The sequence below is a fragment of the Thermobia domestica genome, chromosome 11, assembly GCF_964235325.1.
Source record: "Thermobia domestica chromosome 11, izTheDome1.hap1.1, whole genome shotgun sequence".
NCBI lineage: Eukaryota > Metazoa > Arthropoda > Insecta > Zygentoma > Lepismatidae > Thermobia > Thermobia domestica.
Window position 1 is genome coordinate 159,081,619 of NC_137464.1, and position 25,488 is coordinate 159,107,106.

At 35.0% G+C, this 25,488-nt stretch overlaps 1 protein-coding gene across 3 annotated transcripts in view; it reads right to left on the bottom strand.

The window, feature by feature from the left end:
• The window catches only part of Dnah3 (dynein heavy chain 3, axonemal), a 567,072-nt gene that overhangs the window by 281,480 nt on the left and 260,104 nt on the right, over positions 1-25,488 (bottom strand). For all 3 annotated transcript variants that reach the window (XM_081731270.1, XM_081731268.1, XM_081731267.1), the window contains exons 23-28: positions 24,511-24,625; positions 19,790-19,988; positions 14,938-15,106; positions 13,288-13,481; positions 10,563-10,691; positions 2,888-3,089 (exon numbers count right to left, since the gene is read on the bottom strand). In XM_081731270.1, the coding sequence (XP_081587396.1) occupies positions 2,888-3,089; positions 10,563-10,691; positions 13,288-13,481; positions 14,938-15,106; positions 19,790-19,988; positions 24,511-24,625 (1,008 nt within the window). The remainder of the gene's footprint in view (positions 1-2,887; positions 3,090-10,562; positions 10,692-13,287; positions 13,482-14,937; positions 15,107-19,789; positions 19,989-24,510; positions 24,626-25,488) is intronic.

The following is a 25,488-nucleotide window of genomic DNA, read 5'->3' on the forward strand; positions in this document are numbered from 1 at the left end:
TTCTTTATATAAATTTACATATAGTTCGAACTTGGCTTGGACAGGTCGTAGGAAGATGACGAACTATTACATAAATACTCTGCTTACTATAGAGTTACCAATCGCACATGTTTACGCAGTAAATTGCTAATAGTATCATAAACAAATACTAGTTCTGCTCGCTCTTGATTATGCTGTAGCCAAAGTTTTTACTTTTTCCTTTTTCCATTTACCTTAGGCCACGCGAAATGTATTAAATTATGCAATTGTAAGTTAAAATTTATGCAGTGCGCACCCTTTACTAAATGAAAAACTAAGAAAATTCTCACCTATTTGTGCAATCCATAAATATTTCCTTTAAATCCCCTTTGAACCGAAAATTACCACACACACACTCAAAAAAAAAAAAAATAAATAAATAAATAAAAAATAACAGAAGCAAGAATTTCTTAAAATTAAGGTTTGATAACATTCATGTTTTAGAACAGAATTTTAAAGATGCTGATATTTTACCAGTAAAGAAGAGTATGTGAGTTCCCACTTACATTTGTTTGTTTGTGATTATTTCAAACAGTTTCTTAATTTTAGTAATATATAAAAGCACCGTGTAATTGTATTGTATTGTATTTATTTTCGTCCTTTCTCATGCACATTCACAGAGTGAACGTATGAAATGGGCACGTCGGAACACAAATACCTGCATATAAGTTCAGTGCGTTTCGAAAGTCCCCGAACTCCAATTTTAAAAAATTATAAAAAATTATAAATTCTCCACATTTCAATTATTATAACTACAACGATACTTGTATTTATATTTGTATTTCAATCCTTACTTGTATTTGTGGGCAGAATTCCCTTTTATATTACGCACAAGCTGTTTAAGAAAGGAAGAAGAAGAATATGAAAAAAAGAATATAGATGTAATTTCTCTTTCAGTTGTTATACGTTGCTATTTTGTTAATATAGTATTTCGACGATGTGAAATTGGTTTACATAGCAACACAAAGTAAATAATGCATAATTGCGGATCCATCTTCTGAACTATATGTACAATTTTTAAGGTGTGTAAAAAGTTTAATGTGTCACATTCTACAATAAAAGGTAATATCATGATGCCGTGTCTAAATGGTTTTTGATGAAAATCAGTAGCCTTGTAGTTATATATAAATGAAGTTTGAGTTTACGTTATATAACATGAAAATATTTACATGTGACTACAGTTTGTTCTTACATAAGGATGAACAATAAAGTTTAACATTTAGAAAAGATGTCGGAAATGTTTACCATTAACTGCTAGGAACAAGTTAACACGACAACACATTGGAAGCCAGTTTGTGCAGTGCTGTGACCGGGATGTCACTCACCATTCTGGTTATATTATCCTGTAGATCCTGGATTGTTCTTGTACACTGTGTTCTTAAGATAGTCCCATAACGGCTGGAGGGATTAAGTCTGGCGAGCCAGGCAGCCACAAGATCTTCAAGATCAATCGATTCGCGAAGAAATGTTTAGCGATAGTGCTAGAGGTCCAATAAAACATTATTGGTAACAGCAGTGAAGTTTTTCGTAAGCTCAGTACCCTTCAAAATCGTTCCGATATATGCCAAACAACTTTCTGTATACCCAGGTAGGTAAGATTTCAAGGTACAGGTTTATACGAAGTCCGAGGTATGTTTTCCGTAATAAACCTTAAAGCACTTCTGTGAAACGAATATGGAGTTTAGTAGTGCAGTAGATCTTCAGCAGTGGTGGACAAACACCGTGTGCGTGGTTTTCTCGGGGTTCTCCCGTTTCCTCCCACTTTCTTCATTCCACCATTTCATTCATTTCTCATAATCACCATCTCCTTTAGTCTAACCGGCATAACCGTGGGACGTAAAACTCAAAGATTTCATTTCATTTCATTTCATTTTAGATCTTCAGCAAATAACATCATATATTAATTTCAAGTAAAAAAATCCAAAATAAGTTTAAGTAGAACATGTTGAGTTAGTGTTTTGTAATGTACAAAACATATAAACTCAGGATCATAAATTATAAACGAAAGACATAAGCTCTGCAAGCAATGGAGTAAACTTTTCGGATTCCAACCAAATTTTGAACAATATCTATAGATGGTTGCAGATAGGCCAACGTAAACATCGTTTTGAAGAAATTATATCAGTGTACAAACAGGTAAGCAGTTTCTTTAGTCTTTCACTTTTGCAGTATATTATTATATGATAATGATACTTTCGAATATTAACGCGCACATGAAAATCAATCCGATGAATAAGACAAGAATATAAAGAAAACCAAATCAATATAAAATTGAAGTAATTTTTAGTTTCAAAATGTAATTTACATTTACATATTATAGAACTGTCTTTGTGATATATTGCGAAGAAACAAGACAAAAAGGTTGTGTCAGCTGATTCCATGTTCACTGAGATCGGCCAGATGCATGGTTTCCTAAAGCGTTTCTTTAGCCTCTGCTACTTGAAATCATCCATTGTCTGGTTATCTCTACACAATTTTTTATATACTTTTTAAGTCTACAATAATTGGGATTTAAATTCACTTCTATACTGAAACTTGATGATATATATATATACACAGTAGTTTCTCCTTTTCTTCTACTCTCCCTTGAATTCTAAGGTGCGTCTTATTCGTTTCATTCTGTTACTCGACTTAACGATCTTACAGTCAGCTGTTGGTAACTTTGAGAAAATAACCTCCTCTGTGGGTAAGCAAGAGAACATCAACACTGCAAAAGCGGTGAGCATGTCACCAATCAGTAAACAATGGGTAGAAAATGTAAAATGCATAGACTATGCAAAGTATTTAGACAAAACGTAATCAATAAATATTGTTTTGTTTTATTACTATTCTGCTTGATTTTAGTAGAAAACATAAAATGAAACGTTACCTCAGCAAGGAACTTCGGAAGATTAACGTCTACAATAGCTCGAAGAACAATTTGAAATTCATCTTGATCTGGATATACTAGTTTTAGTCCTCCTGAAGCTAATAAAACACTATTTACAGCTCGCATACCGTAATCATAGTGATGTTGAGATGACAACTGTTCTGAGCAAAGCTTATACACATCAACGATCTTTCCAGCCAAACTATACAAGGAAAAATGTACATATTAACAAAATAATGACATCAACAACTAAAAGCTAGTTTTAAATTATTATTTACCCTAACCTTCCCAGAACATTGGACTACAAGTCAACATATGTATGAACGCCATCATCGTACGATGGTACAGAATGATTAGTGAGACACAACGATAAATAATATGTTGAAAAAAATATGATGCATATATAATAAATAACTTATCATATATACCTTCATATATCATACATATCATAAAGTCTATGATATATATAAGGCATATATCATATTGTAACATGTATAGGCACCCGGGCCGCGAGACAAGGGACACCGACTTCAATTTATTTAATCTTTTCATTATTGTGAATCCAACTATATGCGGAAACCAAGCTGTCTACATCGGAGCAGTTGCATGGAGTTCATTGTCATTTGGAAGATCATCAATCTATGACATCACGACAGGAATACAACAACTCCCTTTACTTTCGTGGTTCAGGAGTCATTAATTCAATCAGCCTGTTGTCATTGAGAAATCAAAGGAATTTGATTAATTGAAATTTATTGTAATAAACTTTGGACAGCAGACTTCACCTTTTGACACTTACCTTTGCCTTCCTTAATTGCAATTTTATTTAGTAATTATTCAGCTTCGTGAATTCAGTTTTCCTGCATTTTATTCGGGTTTTGTTTAATTTCGTTCGTTCAGTGGTCTGTTCTTTGCTCGTGTGTTTCACAAGTCATGCTACGTTGTGCTTTCTTAAAAGCCACCTCTACATTTCTACAGAATGTCCTTAGATTAAACTTTGAAGTATTGCAAAGCTTGAAATTCCTTTCCAGCTTATATGATGTGACAAGTTCCTGCCACATGGAGAAGAACGCCGATGTCTTGTTCTTTTGGAGATTTGGACATGTGGACTTAGTATCGATAGGACAAAGATAACAAGCTGATTCTGTGTTTGGTAAAATTCCACAGTGGCTTTTAGCAACACGCGGAAATCTTTCGGCGCTTCCTCTCTTACGTCACGCACGAGTCGAAAACAAAACCACTAAACATGGGTCTCTCGGGGTACTTTGGTCTTGGTTGTGAACGAAAGCTATGAGTAGGTGTTTAGAGGAGGACTTGATGTATGAGGATAGCGAATGAAGGACTTAGTAAATTTCGCTGTCATGGGTGAGATGGATTCTAAACTATAGTTCGGTTAGCGTACGTGCCTTTGGCACGGGAGACCCAGGTTCGATTCCCGGTAGGAGCTCATGTGGTTCGGATTCCACGTTAATCAGTACGTCCACGTCTCATATAGCCTGGCTGCTGAAAGGGACACTAAACTAAAATCAATCTAAACTATAATTGCACTACCTATCTTACCAACTCTCGAATTTTATTTTATTAAACTTATGTTGTATTTCATTTATTCATTAGAGCTCCCTCGTCGCCAAGCGGTTAGCGTACGCGCCTTTGGCGTGGGAGACCCGGGTTCGATTCCCGGCGGGAGCTCATGTGTTTCGGATTCCACGTTAATCAGTAGGTCCACGTCTCATATAGCCTCGCTGCTGAAAGGGACGTTAAACTAAAATCAACTCAACTCAACTCATTTATTCATTATTCTAACTTTGATATATTTACAAATTCCTAAATTTAGTGACATTTTCGGATATTATGTCTAGCCCTATAGCTAGTGGTGGACACCCCCAATTAAATGAATTGTTTCAGCTTCTTCAGCTCTAACATCTGTGGCTTACACCCACGTCTAGGTATTGTTACAATATGTACCATACTCTACTTTCAGCATATTTGTCACACACGTTCAAGCAATCAGAACGTGATACCAGTTTTTCGATATCGTCATTGTATTCTTTTGTTCCAGTGTGTTTAAGCGTGTGCTGAAGTGTCTTTGAATTCACCAGTAATGGGAAAGTGCTTTCGGGAAAGAAGGATCATTCGACTATACGGCGCAGTACATTATAGCTACAACCGCACAGTTTGAGCCAAGCAGCTAGATGGTGCAGATGTGAACGTGAACGGTATCGAGTTGTAAGACATGAACATGCGTAATAAATTTACAAATCGTGCTCTTAGTGAGATTCCGGATACGATAAAATTTTGACTTTCACTTGTTCCGGAAGTTGAAACCCGTCTGTCCGAAAAGCTTTTTTCCATTGTTAGAGACATCACTACATATTTAAAATTAAATACGCTGGAGGCAACAAGAGTACAGTAACGGTAAGCAAAAACTGATATCACGCTATGGTAAGTGCTTGAATATGTATAGCGAATATGTTGAAAAGCAGAGTACAGTATGTAGTTTCTGTTCATTGATCTTTGGTACACTTCACTTGATGTTTGCGTTTCCCACCGAAACATCCCTTTCTTTGGATGGATCTTGTAATTCAATTCAACTGTCCCGATGCACGAGGAGGGTTAGTTCAGTCGTTTATCTTGCGACCATATTCCAATCTACATTAACGTGCATTGGATGAGTTGAAGCAGTGGCCTGTCTGAGCCTTCACATATTCCTGATCCTGGTTTTGCGGAAAAGGTGTCTACGTCAGAGACCTCAGTTATTACCTGCATATTTGTAACTATTGATTTGAAATATAAGAAAGTCCATTAAAGTATTTATATTTTATCCACAGTTATATATAATAAAGACGATAAATAATTTCTACGTACCTTTTATATGAATTTTTTGTAATGACTTGGAGAACTTGTTTTGCGTATTTTTATTTATAGGTACTTTTTGTGACTTTAAGAAGTTGTTTCAGTGGAATATCTGTGATGACGAATACTGGATAAGTACATGTAAAAATCTACTCTATTGAATATTCACAAAGCAAGCTGTTAGCACATGGCATTGAAATGATTAAGATTTTATAAATAAAAGCCGCAAAGGTACGTGTAAATTATTTACTTTACTCTTTTATTATTTTGTTTTTATATGGAACAATTCTTCTGCGTTACTCTCTGTTCAATTTACAGGATTGTTAAATATAAAACAAAAAGTAACTTAAGAGGAAATCTAACTCATACATTACTTCCTAGGAACCTTGTTTTCTCTCAATACATTTTTCTAAGCTAAAATAAGACTAAGATCCCATATATCTAAGTAAACAGGTTGTTTAATCAAATAGATTAGGAAGATACTTAGTATGAATTTTCAAATATCATGCTGTCATTTTGACTTTGTAATAATATTAAATATCAAAAGCAATTTGTACCACATTTGGGTAAATTTACAATTTTGCTTTTCTCATTTATTATGTTTACAGACTACTTAAAAGAGCCTGAGGAACTAAATCAAGACACATGAAACAGTATTTGAAAGTGTAAAATAAATTATTAATCAATAATTGAAAAATATGTATTTAATGTTCCAGTTTAAGTTAATTATCTATATCACTGATTTTAACTTTGAAAGCAAACCTCACCAAAATAAACGATCAAAATTTGACTAAAGCAAGATATTTATATTAATAACTTGTGTTATAGTTCGGCAATGTATCGTTGCCTTCATCAGACATATTATGAAGGTATAATGTAAGATTACAGCTAGAAAATGAGGCGAGGCCACTTTCAATATTCAATCAGCTTTTTTTTTTTTTTTTTTCACAGATAATAATTTTTAACTAGAAACAAACTTTTACTTATACAACTTCTACTATTTTTCAATCTTAAACTTATAATTACGCACATATTTTTACTTTTTCATATCTCATCTATTAATGAAAAGAAGAGACAAAAGGAACTTGGTTAGGAACATGGAACTAACAGACATTGAAGAGGACAAAAGGGAAGAAGATAGAGAAATTCCACAGATTGCTTGTTAAAACTGAATACAGAAAGGAAAAATTGAAGAAACAGGAAAAGTAAGAGAATAGGAGAGAAAGAAGAAATAAAAAGACGGTTTGGGAGTAAAAAGAAGTCCTGTAACAAAGTGAGAGAAGATACAGTACATAAGAAGAAAAGAAAAAGAGAGAGTAATGAATTTTACCAATTGACTAACGGTTCTAGAATTTTGAAATAGAAAAGAAAGAGAACAGAAAGACATAATACATATAATTGAAGTGTGTGAAAAAGTGCAAATGTGAGTCTAATTAAAATTTGATACGTATGTCTAATTAAAAGTTGAGATTGAAAACTGGTACGTTACTAAAAGTTGAGGTTGTATCTTATTAAAAGTAGAAATCTGTGTTAATAAAAACAAGAATGGCGGTGGTGGTTTTCCGTACCTCGGTGGTAGTCTACCTCGCGTTGGTCTATGGCAATGCGAGAGGAGAATGTCCTCATTCTACCCATAGATGGCAGATTGCAGAGGAGAGAGAAGAACGTTCTAGAATCAGTAATTCAGAAAATATCTAAGTTAATTATTGAAAATATATAAAAAAAGAAAAGCTATTCGTCATATAAGCAATTCTGTTAATTTTTGGCTATTATTCGATATGCAACAACAAAGAAAATTGATAGAGAATTAGTGGAATCTTCTACTGTTTGAAAGTAACCACGTATCGATAACTTGCGACCAGTGGTACTTTTTTCCGGTGGTTTTGTACTGATGTGGACACCACACATGATGTACTTCATCAGTGATAGGGAAATTTCGAGATTCTCAAGATTCAGAACAGTCATGTAACTGTCCATCTGCAGTGGAAACTAAATGGTAAGAGTAGGAGACGGATAAAAATAATAAGTGATCCGTTAAAAATACGCTAAATTTACAAAAGTTAGTGAACATTTTATTGCTAACGCCATAAATATTTTTGTTTCACACTATGTGATGAAGACATCGGCTATGGATTATTATCCTCTAGTAGACAATTAGGTGCTTTCTACATATTATCCAGATAACCTTTCTGATTATTTATATTTCATCGCTGGATAGCCTCATATTATTGTGATTATAATGGATTACACACGTGGTCACATGGTTTCAACGAGGTAGCGATTATGGTCTACAGTCATTGGATTAAAGTTTTCTTACCTTTTCCTGACTCCTGACTTTTTTTTTTCTTTTTTTTGAACTGTGGAATAACAGATAACTTTTTTTTAATAAGTTACTTCCGTGAAATTCCTTCGTTTGTCAGAATTCGTAATTAACTGGAAGTTATAATGTAGCTTTTTTCCACATAGTACTGTTTGTCTGCTATTGTTCTACAGTGATGTAATATTTCGTGAAAAGTAGTAGATAAAAAACACAGTTAAGAGGCTATACCAAGTAGTTGTTTTTCTGCATTTTAATTTGACAGTAATAATTACGATATTTAGAAATGTATGTTATTTTACTGGTACTAAATATGATGCCCATTACGTCACTAAGTTTCTGACTCCGCCCTCCAGGTTTGTCTTATGATAGCAACAAAGTAGTTTTGCGCGGCTACTTACGCCTCGATATGTATTCGCTAAATTAACTGGAAATCCTTACTTATCTTGCTCAGATTTTTCGGATATAGTCATGTGCATTTATTATGCCAATAAACAAAGTTGTGCGCTGAACAAATAATAAGTTGCATGTGTCGAGGTTAAGAATCAGTTCACTATGTCGTTACATATTTCTATCAGTTTTCCTTTGTTACTTTTCATGCCAATATGTTTTAAAGATTGTGTTTTATGTGTATGTTTTGTAAGGGTGCAGATTGACTTACCACGAGTACGCACCATTATTAATATTAATACATATACAGCATAGTTTATGCCGGCTATGGAAGTTGAGTGTCTATTGAAGTGAACGTTATACTTATTTTTGTTGTTTTTACTTATAGCTCAGATTATAGTTACTATTGCGCTAGTTAGATAAGTCTTAAAATTATTAGCTGCAATTTATTCGCTGCGGGATAAGTACTTAGTTTTAGAGGTATTATACGATCATAAGTGCTAAATGTAAGTTTGTCCTTGAATATTTATTAGCATTTTCTGTGAGTACAAATTAATATTTCTGGAAGCATAATCAATAAGCTCATTTGTAGAAGTTTCTCATAAATGGAGTGAGCATTTTTCATCATTAAGGCGTTAGTAAATTTTGTGTCGTTCCCAACTTTGTATGTTGCAGTGTTGGCATGATTATGATATTGGATGATTGCATCTCCACTTTGTAGCAGAAGTCTTCACGTATTAGACATAATTTCGTTTGTATAAAATTTTGTAATGAACAGGGCGGAAAGGAGCACTTCCAGTTCCACGTTAGACTTATTTTCGAAGGTAGCATCTTTGCTAATCTGTAATGTGATAATAATTGTAAGTATCGGTAAGGCTCACTCAGTCAAGCATATCATTCTGAATTAAAGTAATTACAGAGTGAAGTTTTTTAAAATAGTCTGGCCTCCTCATACTTCATTTATCCCTACGTGCAGTGAAATTAACAAATTGGCAGATCAGTGATAGTGCTCCGACCAGTAATGGTGATCTATTGTTTATTTGTATTTCTTCAAAGATTTCCGTCTAGTTCAATGTACACTGCTCAAACGGAACTAACTTTCGAAAGGTAAATTGACTGAAACTAAGCTGATAATTTTCATGACCCTCAACTCTGTTATTATTCAGAAATCCGCTTCCATGAAATCTATTATTTTAAACTAGAAATTAATGTAAAAATGAATAGAAGGAAAAGTGGAGAAGCCTAGCTATTCGCTACAAGGAAAATAAATAGTACGACAACGTAACATTTTTTGACTCATTGATATTCTTAAATACTGTTAAATTTAGTCCTTTTTTTTTATAATAAATTGGTAACTTATAGATTAAAAAATGTGCGCAGAGCTAGAGTAAATTAGTTGTCCTGTATTTAAGATAAGAGCTTGTGATACGTAGCTGTTTAATCATTCTCCTAAAGAATTTTCATTTTTTTCTTCTTGTTATTACTTTCATCGTCATTTATATATTAGAACCTATGAACCTATAACAGCTACTGTAATCTTCTGATATTGTGAAACCACACGAATTCCAAAGGAATATATTTTATTTATTTCTTTACTGCCTACGTCTTCCTCTCTGTGATCACTTCTGGGCCAAGGTGAAGGGCTGTAGCAGCTGACTGGATATTAAAAGTGGCCTCGTCTCATTTTCTAGTATTTATAAACTGTAACCTTAGATTATACCTTTATAATGTATTTAATGAAGGTAACAATATACTGTTGATATTTTTTCCCTCTTTTTAAACTTTAGTCAGATTTTAATATTTTATTTAATTATGTAAAGTTCAACTAGAATAGAATTACAGAGCTTAGTATCTGTAGTATGGACACTTACGAAGCAGTGTCTACTTAGTACTCCTAATAGCAGTTTCTTGTATTATAAGTCTATTTGTTTTTATTTTTCATTATAAATAATAAAACTAAATATAATTCACCATATTGCAATTTCAGCTTCGAGAGGACATGGAGCAGTCAGCACATAGTTTATTTTTGTGAAAAAAAAGTTCCAGATTAGGTTTTATAAAATTCAAATAGGGAACATTATTACACTTGCAACATGCTAGATTTACGTTACGCACCTTCTAGCTTCAACAAATCCATTTGAATAGAGAGATATTTCACCAATCATTGCATAATCAGGCACCATCATAGCCACAGTCCTGAACAGAACTTTTAAATTATCAGGTAATTCTTGTCTTCCAGCATAGCTATCGAAAGAGAGAAAACAGCCTATTAAATCATGCTATTTAAAATCTATTCAGAAAAATTAGAATTGAAAACTAAGAATACACACACACACAAAATTAATATTCTTTATTTGTTATTTTATTCTTTTTGTATATCCAACAAAAGTTAGAACTAACAGAGAATTAACTATAGTTAATTAACATATCGATGTTAGCAATAATGGAGTAATAAATGACTCATCAATAAGGCACAAATCAAATTAATAACTCTACAGCTTTAACAATTCGATAGTTCAACATTGCATAAATAACATGGCAGTGGATTTAATCCTACGCCAATTCAGTCTAGATGGGTTTGCGATTATCTATTTCCCTAAGATCCTGTTCTGTGTTTCTACTTTTTTCCCAGCCTACTCACGGAACTGTTTTCCTCAGAAACTTTCCGATCAACATTCTACGACACCGTGGATATTTCCTCACGTGTTCTGCCCATCTTATGTTTTTCTTTTCTTCTTTTTAATTTATTTATGTGTTTTTATTTTTAGTGCATAGCTTTGTTTGTAACCTCTTTCATCCACTTACTTATTAGTCCTTGCTACTGCAAATATTTCCATCAATTCATATCACAGAAGAAACAGGAAAGTTGAAGAACAAGGACATTAAAGAAAGTTTCGCGAAAAGAACACAAATTCACTAGATAAGATAACACAAATCCAATGAAGGAAACGATTAACCATGAATGTTTATACTTAGAAATTGGCTTACTTACTACTGCGAAGGAATAGAATATAGCAAGAATGGATTACCAAGACAACTCTTGAATTAACAGTAAAACAAGAAACTGAAGCACATCAATAATAACAAGGCTCGGAGCAGTACAACAGAATAAGAAATCGGATCAATCGAAAATGCAGATTTGTCGTGGAGTGGACAACACGATAATGTGAAGAAATCGGAAAAAAGGATATGAACAACGGATGAGTGAATGTGGCTTACGAAAAGGTCAAGACCAACTTCAAATCACGCAGACCAACTTCAAAGAACAACGTACTGCATATGATTGGGTTGGTGCGATTGAAAAGACTGCTTCAATGTGTTTAGAATATGACATTGTAGTAAAAATTTGTCTCGGGATAGGGAAAAATATTAAGCTGCGTCAAACCAATCGAGAGATTGCTGACCAAAGAAGAATATGCTCTGTTCGAGAAACCTCAACCTCATTAATCAACAATTAACACGCTGTTAATATACTTCCAATCAATCTAATTAATAAGATGTTAATGGGACATTCAATGTGAAATCAACCAATGAAATGGCAAAGTCTGACTTGACGATCTTAGATTTTTGTAAAAATTGGTGCACAGCTATATTACAGTGAGAGATGAATAAATCCCAAATATTACCTCTCTCCTCCTAAAATTGTCCCCATACAAGGTGTTCAAAAATGCCAAAAAAACGGCATTTTGTCAGTTACAGTGATTATTAAAAATTGTCATAAAATGGTTAATATGTGCACTAGAGACGTGGAACGAACACCATTGGAAAGCTTAAAGATTGTTCTACAAGTTGTACTATATTGAAAAAAAGCTGTAAAATAAAAAAACACTTCAAAAATTCAAATTAAAATTTGAATTTTGAATTTCGCATAGAAATGTCCCTCTGAATTTGTTCAAAATTGTCCAGTTTGTAGTCTCATATGTGTACTAAAACGCCACAAAGTTGCATTTTGGGCACTCAATGGGATCCGATTCAAAATTCAACATAAACCAAGCATTGCACGATATTGACCATGTGAATATCTGGGTTCAGATCGATAACTGTTTGCCTGGAGTTATTTACCTGCAGCATTAAAGAAATTTATATTCACTTTCATTTGTTTCTTGATGTATTCATTTGAATTTACACAATTATCCACCTTTTGAGTTATTTAGAGGAGTATTACGTTTCCAAACAGTACTTAATACATGTCATTATTGTTGTTAGTCAGTATGGATGTTTCTAAATTTATATTGGCTACATTGATACATGTTATCGCCTATATATATATAAATGCAAAGTAAGATTTCATTCGAGTTATGTTAATCCAAACTTAGTTTACGTTGTATTTGGGTACTATCAAGTCAAAAAGCGTAGATTTTAGTTTCTCAAAACACAAGTGTAGAAATGTCAATTTAATTATGGAAATATTACCAATGATAATTAAATGTTATATGCGCAAATAAAACATGTCAATTGGCGATTCTGGTAGACAACAACCACATAAATGGTATCGGTTCTTTTGTACAGTTTATTGTGCTCGTACAGTTGCAAGGGAATAAACAACTATACAGAAAATTGATTTGTAAAAATTTATTTAAAAAGTAAAACGAAATGAATGAAATTTATATCATAAAATATATTTCGCTGAGTTTAAAGGGAGCATAGAAAAAAAATTGCAAACTTTCAAAATATTTACAATTCAAGAAATTACACCACCATGAATTTTAAAAGCAATTAACTTCTTAAAAGGTATAATAGTGAAGGAAAGAAGGTTTCCATCAAATTATTTACAAAATATTAAAATTCTTCATATAAGAAACACACAATAAAAAGTTAAATTAGAAATGTTATTACTTACCCAGGATTCATTGTGATAAAAACTGAGCAAGTTGGGTTTAAAGTTAGTTTCGTCCCTTCGAACAAAAAGGTTTTAAGCTTTGCTTGTATCGCCATTTGAATACTAAGTATCTGTTGAGCAACCACCGAAAGTACCTCCAGTTCAATTCGGTTAAATTCATCAAAGCAAGCCCAGGCTCCTGACTGAGCCAAACCCTAGAAAAAGCATTTTGTAATCAACATATTATATCCTTCCGTATACCAAGTTTAGAACTCTTAAGGGTCATTTCAATTGGTAAGCTTCAGTCTTCCTCAGATGTTAAAGGTTAGTTATTTAACACAAATAAATGTCATCGATAGAAACAAATTCATTCGAACAAAAACACCGGATCTTAGTATTCTCAGAAAAGAGGAAATTTGGACAAGGAATGGGATATCACCACAAACAGTTTTATTAGTAAGAACAATAATTTACCTTCATAATTCGTAGATCCATGAACACGCTATTTAACACTAAAAGCGCTACACACAACTTTAAACTATTTTGAATTAAGTTATTTAACTGTACGATATATCAACTCTGAAAAATTTGAATAAACACATAGTAACATAAATATATCTAATTTTACCAATGCTAGTGTTGACTGAAAAGTAATAAGAGTGAGTGTGTTCTTAATCTTGATAAACTGAATCTACTAACAAAATATTTGGAAGTCTGGCACACACACACACACACACACACATATATATGATTAGTTATTTCTATTCTTTACTGCTACAAAATTGCAAATACACGGTAGAGATGATTGCATTATTAGACCTTTATGTATTAGTATATTTACTTTTTTTTTTAAAAAAAATATTCAGTATCATTTCAACTAAAACGCCACTTTTCTTCCGGTTTCTGGATAGGTTGCTACTTGCGCGACAAAATTACCAAATTTGTACACGGAACAATTTGTCAGAATAACAGAAAGAAATATGCATATTCATGAATGAAAATTTCAACCAAAAATACACGAAATAGAAAACTCGCAACATTACCTTATTGGCGGTTATATGAACAGAAGTTATGAACCATTGGACAAGTCAGAGACTAGCATCACTGGCAGTGATTTCATTGCTGCAAACACGAAAAATTTTGGCGATAGAGCCATATCTACCTAGGGATATTTTGATAGTCATGGAGCATATAGTGGGTCAAAATTTACAAACGTCATTAAGAATTTCTGTCACATATTTTGTGTTTTGGATAATTTGGCGTCCCGCCATTTACTGCGTCCCTCTTAGGCTAAACTCAGGATGCAGAAAATTTCCTTAAAATTTAGTCTAATTTGGGACAAGTGGCAATCTTACTTCTGGAATTCTCCTTTATTCTTAGTAGCAAAATAGTACTAACAGTTCAATATCTTCAAGTACTAACAGTCATTTCGTGGGTTTCTAATTGATTATTGCCACAAATTCAATGACCTGCCAACACAGCGAAAGTAATTTCATGAAGAATCAAATTTCAAAAATAGTCACCATCATGAGAACAATCAAGTATTCTTCCATTATTACAAGTAAATTACTTCAACTGTAACAAAGATAGTGTAATTTTTAAACAGGAGTAAGAAACATGTGCATTTAGTATACTTGAATGTGATGAAAAAAAAAATTAAATGAAAATTACCTTGAAGAATTTTCCCATTGCTTTATAATCTAATCCCTCACCACAATTGAACACAACACATTGTTTGGCCAAAGCTTTAGCAAGATCTTTTGTTGTTTCTGTTTTCCCTGTGCCTGCTGGTCCCTCAGGAGCTCCACCCAAATTCAATTTCAAAGCTCCCATCAACGTTCTGCCAAAAAATAAAATCAAAGATCATTGTATTAATTAGAGTTATAATAAGTGAACTTATGTCAAAGAACACAATACATGTTACAAGTACATGGAAACAACAGTATGAAAACACGCATGAACCTTATGGGTTTCAATGATAAACTGCCAATATTTTTAAGGACTTGTCCAGTCCTTATTTTTCATTTTCTAGGAAAGAACATATTATCACGCTAAAACTATTATATGGGTTGATATAATTTTCGGTATATTGACTGGTCAATTCCTGCAGCAGGATATATGCATAATCAATTTTTGAAAATTTAAACCAGAAGGTGGAGGAGGGATTGTCAAATGTATTATTATTGGATTATTATGATTTGAAGAAAAGGACATCAAGTTGGGCACATGGAAGTTCTAGTTTACAGAAAACGAATAGATTCAATATGACTAAAGTAGTCAGACAAGAGAGCGAGAAGGAGGGGGAAGTTGGAATACTGGATGTCCATCGTGGAATTTGGTATATCGGGAGTTTTCATACAAGAATATGAACATCTCATCCACTTAAATAAATTTAGGAAGTTTCACTACGAAAGAAACAGGGCAAACAAAAATTTCTATTAAAACCTGTTCCTTCTGAACATTTGCTCACAAAGCTAAAAATTGGTATATTTGGGCATTTTGCTTCAGAAAATATGGGATCTGTCATTAACTTGCAGGAATTCAATATGCGTATGTTGTGTATGTAAGTAAATCTACGGCTCACTCTTCATCAGCTCTACTTACTTGTATACGTAAAACTGAAATTTTCTAAAAAGTTATCCTTAAACTTTAAGCTGTAAATAAGACGGGCTTCAAAATTTGACTCTTAATTGGATAAAAGAGGATAGTAAGCTTTTTCTTATAGTTAAACAAATCTTCCTGAAACTTTTAAACATAACAACTTGGTTATGGATAAGACGGTGTTTAGCGAAATTCGACACCTAACGGGGGAAAGATGGAATGGGTCTTCCCTCGTCATTTAACGGATTTCCGAATTTTTTCGCACAAGAATTTGGAAATTTTGTACAAATGTTGCAAATTCTTTGGCTGTGGATAAGACGATTTCAATTCCTAAGGGAGAAGGAAAACATGAACTTATCTCGTCATATACCAGATCTCCGAAACTGTTACGCATAGAAATTTGAAATTTTATGCGAATGTTCTTCCTGAACACTAGATTGTATTATAGGTGGAGAATAGAATGTAATTTTTCGAAATGCAATCCTAAGGGAAGAAAAGGGACTTGATAGTGTTTTCACCGTTTACAAAATCTCCGAAATTTGCTAGGCAAAATAACTTGAAATTGTAAATAAATGTTTCTCTTAAACTATAACCGGATGGAAAGATGAACTTTTACCAAATTCAACCTCTAAGAAAGAAAAAAAAAAAGGGGGGGTCTTAAACTTTTCCCCGACGTTAACCAGATCTCCGCAACTGTTAAGTACTACAATGTACACAGGCTGTATAATCCTGTATAAGTTTCTCATGATGATAGGCTAGCGGTAATACACTTGCTTCTACGTAAAAGCTAATGCGGAAAACACCAGTAACTAGCAGATACCAGTAGAGACAAACGAACAGACAATTAAGCAATACAACCACTGTCTAAATGGATCGAATTAGACTACGACATAATCGCAACAGAACAATATGATCAGCATTCATCACGCAGTAGGAAAGTTTACGAAGCGAAGACTGGACTTAAGATAACGAATGTGCGGTACCCATGTTAAATGGTGAAAAGTTAAAACCCAGAAATCAAACTTAATAATGAACAAAAGATGAGTGCCAACATAGATCCAAATGATCAAGCAACGTTGTTAGCAGCAAAACTGCACACACTAAATTTTCTTAGCAGAAAACCGAAAGTCTGTCTCATTCGACCCGAGAACAAGACGATTTAATGTCCGCTGAAATTGTCGAATAATAAAACTGCAAAGGTGTCGAGTGATAATAAATAACCAGATTAGAGCTTGTATTTGCGACAAAAGACTATTGACAGTTTGACACTAAGAGTACTGTCTTGAAGAATACGGATATCACTCTAAAACATTACCATTTACGCGCACCCAAATAACGCTCTTCAAGAAAATGTGCTATAAACTTCGCTATATGGCCACAAAAACACCAGCCATCATGCTGTTTTAATATTCCGTAGTGTCAAGTTGCATTCTAAGCCTTTTTCAAATCGAAGAATAGGGAAAGAATGTGCTCCTGATCGAAGAAGACTTATTGAGATGAGTACGATTGTCTCTAAACTGGAAACAGTAACAGTCGTACTGAAATTCTTCACGGAGTGCTGAATTGAGGAGAGGTATCGATGTGGGTCGGTGGGGCCTGGCACGAAGTCGGCGTTTCAAAACATCCCAAAGATGTTCTATAGGATTAAAGTCAGCACTCTGTGCAGGCTAGTCCAGTACAGGGGTGTTATGGTCGTGTAGCCACTCCGCCCCAGGCCATGCAGTATGAACATGTTCTCGATCGTGTTGAAAGATGTAATCGCTATCCTCGAATTGCTATTCAACAGTGGGAAGCAAGAAGGTGCTTAAAACATCAATGTAGGCCTGTGCTGTGAGAGTGCCACGTAAAACAACAAGGGGTGCAAGCCTCCTCCAAGAAAAACACGACCACACCATAACACCACCACCTCCGAATTTTACTGTTGGCACTCCACACGCTGACAGATGACGTTCACCGGGCATTCACCATACTCATACCCTGCCATCGGATCGCCACATTGTGTACCGTGATTCGTTACTCCACACAACGTTTTTTCACTGTTCAATTGTCCAATGTTTACGCTCCTTACACCAAGCGAGGCGTCGTTTGGCATTTACCTGCATGATGTGTGGCTTATGAGCAGCGGCTCGACCATGAAATCCAAGTTTTCTCACCTCACGCCTAATTGTCATAGTACTTGGAGTGGATCCTGATGCAGTTTGGAATTTCTGTGTGATGGTCTGGATAGCTGTCTGCCTATTACACTTTACGACCCTCCTCAATTGTCGGCGGTCTCTGTTAGTCAACAGAAGAAGCCGGCCTGAACGCTTTTTTGCTGTGCGTGTCCCTTTACGTTTCCACTTCACTATCACATCAGACACAGTGGACCTAGGGATGTTTAGAAGTGTGGAAATCTCGCGTACAGACTTCTGACACAAATGACACCCAATCACCTGACCACGTTCGAAGTCCATGAGTTCCGCAGAGAGCCCCCTTCTGCTTTCTCGCGATGTCTAATGACTACTGAAGTCGCTGATAATGAGTACCTGGCAGTAGGTGGTAGCACAATGCACCTAATATGAAAAACGTATGTTTTTGGAGTGTTCGGATACTTTTGATCACATAGTGTACCTGAAAGAAACACGGGTGGCTAACACGTGTGCCTTTAGTGTACGTACACAAAATTTTAATTTCATATCATTCACTTTCATTACTCATCCGCGTTCTTTAGCTTAAAGAAGGCCATAGCCGTGGGATGTTAAACTAAAAAGATTCATTTGATTTCATTTCAACAAAGATTCAGAAAATGTTCGACTTACATTCAGTGAACCAGAGGCGACGGAACCGCCCGAACTGCTCGGGCTATAGTCCGGTCAATATTGAGGGAATTATCAATTAAAAATTCATGATGTATCAAAAATGATAATGTAATGAATAACCACTCTCAGTTTTCCCTGGAATCAATTATTGACAACGATGTGATAATAAAAATAATGTTTTACTTCCAAAGACTATGTGTGCTGAGGAAGTTATGAAATAACCCAGTACCATTGCGCAGGAGCTCATATCAGTACAGAAGAAACGTATTATGGGAATTTCAGTGCAGACAACTAAATTCGACGAGTGATGAATGAATATTTTTTCATCTTAAATATATGGTGAAAATCGTCAATTCTAATTTGATAATGTCACTTTTTAAAAATAACATTCTCTTTCCTGTAACTCACTAGAATCTAGAAGTTAAATCTCACACTGCGTGTATTGGAGAGGGGGAGAGATTACAATGCACGATGGACTTTGTTTCCTATCCGATTAACTTTTTTTTTTTTTTTTTTTTTTGTAAAATCTAGCCCGGGCAAAATTTCTCATCTTCCTCCACCACTGCAGTGAACTATAGCCTCACGGGGACAGGGATCGGTAAAAAACAGAAAATGGCTTGCAAATTTGGCTCTTATTTAGTTCTGTCCTGTGGTGCGTTAGAAATTGTTCATTACTGATTTGAATGGTATATACAATATACAGATTCATAATTTGCTCTATAATCGACTTAAGGACAGCATAAACGAGTTATGATAGTATTTAATTACAGCAAACTATAGTATACGTTTTAGTGATTCTTTGGATATTGCCTTTATCACTTTTTTTTAATTTCTTGCCAGCTCGATCCTAGTCTGATATCGTAGGTATATATGATAAAGAAATGAAAGTGAATAATTCGATGGAGAAGATATCCTAGCAAGGAAAATGGGACAACATCGAAAAATAATACTAAGAGGAACCATGGAGTTTCTTCTCTCTTTTCTCATGTAAATATCGCGTTCTTAACATACTTGAACTTCATATACATGTATACAAAATGAACATACAGTATACACGAATGTGGAACACTGTAATATACGTTGCAAAGACTTGAATAGTTTTAGAAACAGAAAACATAACACACCTGTAACATCTATCTGTTAGAGGAGTAATCACAAGTCGCCTTGTATTTCCAAGATATTCATATCCATACTCGAGCTCAGTTGTTATCATCTGCACCCACACTAGATCTTCTTTGAAATAGTAGCGCAGTTGACTGATCCAATTGAAATCTGAAGCTTTCGACACTTTAAGCTGAGCCAATATACCCACAACATCACGAGCTGGAATACAGAACAAAAAAAAGGAGGGAATATATTAGAACATTTTATTCTAAAAAAGTATATTACACTGATCAGTCTAATAAACACCGAACTTATTATCAACCCCAATCTATTCTTAGCAACGGGACTGATAGCTAGATGATACCGTAAGTCAGTTAATGGCTTTCGAAATGAAATCGTGGGAGTTGATCGATGCGAAGTTAGTGAAAGTATTAAGATTACATTAGAGTGAATTACATTGGGTGGTTAAATGGGGATTTAATGGAGCCGTCAGCAGAGAAGTTATTTGCCCCCGTCATGAAAACACCAGTGACTAACACAAGTAGCTCACAAAACTACTATTAAAATAAACACAGTAAACAAAGAGAGAGGAAAAGGAATAAAAAAATGTTCCATCACATATATAGGGTGTTTTTTTTAGAGGCAGAGAACTCTATATTGAAATAAAACACAGAAAAATGTTTTTAATATCCATGAAATTGGCTTTCCTTGAAAGATCATTTTGTGATATTAATGTTTGAACATTATTTCGAAGATGTGGCCATCGCAGCTGGCGCGTACATCGCGTAATCTGGAGGTGCAATTTTCACACCTCTTCGCAGTAAATCAGGCTGTATTTCTGAAATAACAAATCGGATGTTGGCTTCCAATTGCTCAATTGTTTCTGGTTTCTCGGCGTAGACATGCGACTTTACATATCCCCCGAGAAAATAATGTATTGACAAAGCCATTTAACCAAAAGTGTGCTTCATCATTGAACAAAATTTTCAAATGAAATTGTGAATCAATAGCAATGTTTCCCTCAGTCCATTCACCAAATGTACGGCGCAAACGATGATCATGTGGCTTCAGTACCATTGTAAGCATGTAAATCAATCTTTACGAAAAATTTTCCATGAAGTGGCTGGACACAAGTTTAATTGTTGAGAACGACGACGAATTGACATTTGGATCATCATCGACACTACACTGCACACCATCAATCGCTTGTTTTGACCGCACCGTACGACGTCTTACGGGATGCGTATTATCGTTTAGAGCAAACGTACTGCGAAAACGACCCACTCTGATGGACGATTATGAGCACCGTAAAATGCATGTAATGCCTGATGAGTTTGTCGAATGAACCCGATTGTTTTCAAAATACATTTACACAATTTGCAAACGTTGCTCCAGCGTGAGTCTATTCATGATGAACTGTCAAACCAAACTAATCTCAAAACAACCGAGAACTGTAATATCAGCTGTCACAGAAAACAGTGTTGCCAGTTTAAAGCTTCAAATAAATAAATAAATAAATAAATAAATAAATAAATAAATAAATAAATAAATAAATAAATAAATAACAATAAAATAAAAATAAAAAATAAAATTAAATAAAATTAAAAAATTAATAAAATAAAATAAAAATAAAAAATATTTATCAAAAACTAAAATCAGGTTATAAAAAATCGAAAAGAAATAACAAACAAAATTAAAAGAACAATACCAAAATTAATAAACACACTATGTACAGACTAAAAACAAAAGCTTCAGACAACGTGAATTATTTGAATTTCACGAATACAAGCAAGAGTATGGCCAGTGAAAATGTTATTGCCAAAACCTAGATTAATAGGTCATCGTACGCGCTCTGAGGCCTGAGAATTCAGGCCATTCTACAAGAATATGTTGAAAAGGTCTTCATAATACGAATAGTACATGTCACATACTACATAGGAATGCATGAGACGAAAGTGCACGATACGTAAACGCGCAAAGATCACTTCATTTCCATGGTTAGTACTCGACGACGTTTGCCAGTGGCTCCAAAATAGTACGATAGAATGGACCTTATTTCCATTGTCCTAGTTTCAATCCGCTTGCCAGCGAAAGGGCATTTGTTCGATAAAAATAGTTGCAATTATCAGAGTACAGGAGAAAGTTCCCCAGTGCAACACCTGCCAATGCGGCGTGCTTCTTTGCTGTGTCTGCACGTTCGCTTCCCGAACAAAAACATGTCCCGCACCCAGCAAGAAACGACTGCACAGTAGCTGACAGCATCTCACAAGAATGTCTTGCACGATGGCGTGTTTAACAAAGACTTCTGCTGACTTTTAATAACGTTTTCCGAGTTGGTGCAGATAGCATAAACGCAGTGGATGGTGAAGTGCATGGTCGAAGGCAGTCTTAACTGCTGTTGGTTCAGCAGTGAACACTGAATACTGTAGTTACAGAATCAGTTCGTAGTTACTCGTCTGTGACGAAGCCACACCCAAAAGCCAACCACGTTCTCATCTTTGGAATCGTTCGTATACAAAATATTAAAACTGGGATACTAATATAGCAACTCTCCGAACTTCACCGGAACATATATTCTGGTATTTATATGAACATGTGTGTTGTTTAGTGCAAAACAACAACTGAAGTTCAAACTTTAACGGAATCACCATGTGTGGTGAAACAGTATAAACCTGTAGCAAAGAGAGGGTCATACAAATTCTTTCGAGACAATGAGACTCTCGTAGATACTAATGTATCATGGACGTGTAACCTGAGAATGTGCTGCATCTTTAGGATAGAGTGAATTAGAGTTTGATAACGATGGTTTAACCTAATGCAAGACATAAAAGTAACTGATTAAGAAATGATGATACTTAAAACTAACTAACTAACTAACTCTATGGCCTATGGAACACGGAAGTTCAATGCCGCGTTCACAAAAGCTCTCCACTGACTTCTATCCTTAGCTAACTGCATCCAGTTTCTACTTTGTATTCCAATCTCTGCGAAATCCAACTTAATATTGTTCTCCCATCTGTGCCTAGGTCTTCCTAGTGGTCTTCCAGTCAAGACTTTGAAAGCGTTTCTACTTTCTTCCATTCTAGCTACATGAACTGCCCACCTAAGCCTCCTACACTTGACGACCCTAACAACGTTGGGTAAACCGTATAAATTATGTATGATGATACTTATGGTTAGTTTTTAATCAATAATTTCTAATCAATACAACGTAGATATTTTATACACTAATATTTAAAAATAACTAATGTCTTTATTGTTACCACAAGATATTTATAATATGAATGACGATCATCCAGAAAATCGTTCATCGTTCATCATCAAGACCGTTTAGTTATAAAAATGAAAAAGACAAAATTTATTGGGGAAAAAAATTCTGTTATACACCTGAAGCTTCCTTCATTTCTCTACATAATCACCACCTTCGTTTAAACATTTGTCATATCTGTTCACGAGCTTCAGAATTCTCATGTTATACCCTTCTGCAGCCAGTTCATTAAGCCAGGTCACTGCATTCAAACAAAAGACAGCTCTCGCATTTCCGCCGAGCAGCTCATTCCTTTTTCTCTTTTCAGGTCAACTGGCTTCCGTAACAGTTGTGCTCATAACGTTGTGAGTGGAGATTGCAAGAAGACGCCCTTGTGTACAGTTGGAGTGATCAAAATGAACTGCATGACTGAAAATTCCGCTGACTGTGAGGTAAGTGTTATTCGATTTTTGAATGCTCAAAAGTCGAAACTAGCAGAACTTTACCGGCAACTGAAAGCAGTGTATGGTGATAATGTAATGAACGAAAGAAATGTGAAAAAAATGTTGAGAAATGTTCAACAATTTACGATGAAACTCAGTCTGGACGCCTATCACATATTACAGAAGACCTGAAAACTGCAGTGAACAACAGAATTTTGCAAGACAGGTACGTAAGTCTCGACGAACTCCACATTGTTTCCAGACATTTCTCGTTCTTTGCTTGGTGAAATTGTATCGCAACATCTTGGCTAACAAAATTTGTGCCCGATGCGTTCCGCGGCAACTGAATGACCAACATAAAACTCAGAGAATGGGCTTAAAATTGACATTCTTGACACACCTCAAAGATGGAGACGCCTTTCTTGATCAAATTGTGATTGGTGATAAGACTTGGGTGTCTCACATCACCCCAGAGAGCAAGCGCCAATCATTCGAGTGGCATCATCTCTCATCACCCAAAAAACCGAGAAAATTCAAACAGACTCCCTCAACATGAAAAGTCATGGCAACCATCTTTTGGAATCGTAAAGATGTTCTTTTGGTGGGTTTCGTGCCAAAAGCACTATGATCAATGCAAATTGTTATTGTGGGACTCTACGAAAACTACGGCGAGCCATCCAAAGCATTACGCGATGAATACTTTCTGGAAGAATTGTATTTCTTCACGACAATACCACAGGCTTTGTGACAATAGTGGCGGTGTTAAACGACGAATACGCATACATACAGAAACCAACAGAAAGCTAAAAACAATGATAAAGGCAAGGGTTTCAAAAACAGCCTGATTCTTTTTCAAATCAGCATTCGTTTTGAAGTTGGAATAAGTTCTCTATTATAAGTTTCTTCACAATGAACACAACCACGAAGTTATTAAATGATTATACCCACGAGGTTTCCCATATACTTTCAATATCTGAGTTTGCACAATAAGATTATCACAAAAATAAATATATAAATAACAATTAACGTCAATAAGTAATAAAAATATTACCATGAACATCGATCACAATTAAAGCTCCAATGGTAATTCTGGCTCCTGATGATAGTTTTCCTTTTACTAATGAAACAAGATCTTCGATCTGGGAAGTACATTTCTCATGGTATTCCTGAAATCAAAAGTAGAATTATAAAGCAAATTCAGTTTATTTTCCGCATTATCAGGACCGTAATGTTCTATTATGTACTACTGACTGGTTGTTTTAACTGACTCTATGCTTAGCAAATTTGATGGTTCATGGCACCGGAACAAAAGTTTGCCAACGAAGCGTACCCTTTCTCAACGCAAATCAGTCTTTTAATTTCTTCTCTATTCTCTAAACCTACTTTCTATTTTTCCTATATTTTATTCAATAATCTTTTTGGTTTATCCAAAAATTGGCCAGCTACAACTTTACATATGCTGTGCATAATTTTCCTCCTTCTAACTATATATTGGTAATTCGATGCATTCCTTGTAAGGGGATATTCTCCAAGTACTTTGGAACATTTTCGCCTATATGAACCGGGGATCGCAAATCAATAGTTTCTGAGTAATTTGCACATGTATGATTTCTTTGAAATTTGCCGGCTAATGAGAGGTGCGCGAGAAAATTTTACCCTGACCCACTTCTACACACCGTAGAGCGATGAAATTTTCCATGTGTAATCCTGCATGCTTATGTAGGTCATGTAGTAGTGTACAGGTCGTAACAATACACAGTTGCTGTGTTATAGGTCCGAACGTGAAGTAGGGTGTAGTAGTCCAAAATCCATTACTGCACCTCAGAAGCAGCGTGGCAACATCGCAGAAGTACTTGCCCCTAGAAATGACTGCATGGTTGAGAAGAAGTGGAATGAAGATGGTGTGCGGTCAGGAGAAAACGCGAACTATGACGGATTTCATACGCAGGCTCGTGCATCTGTCTGGCCAACATTCGAGCAGTGAACGGGTGCATTGTTTTCCAGGAGGCGGAGGACATACACGGGTAGT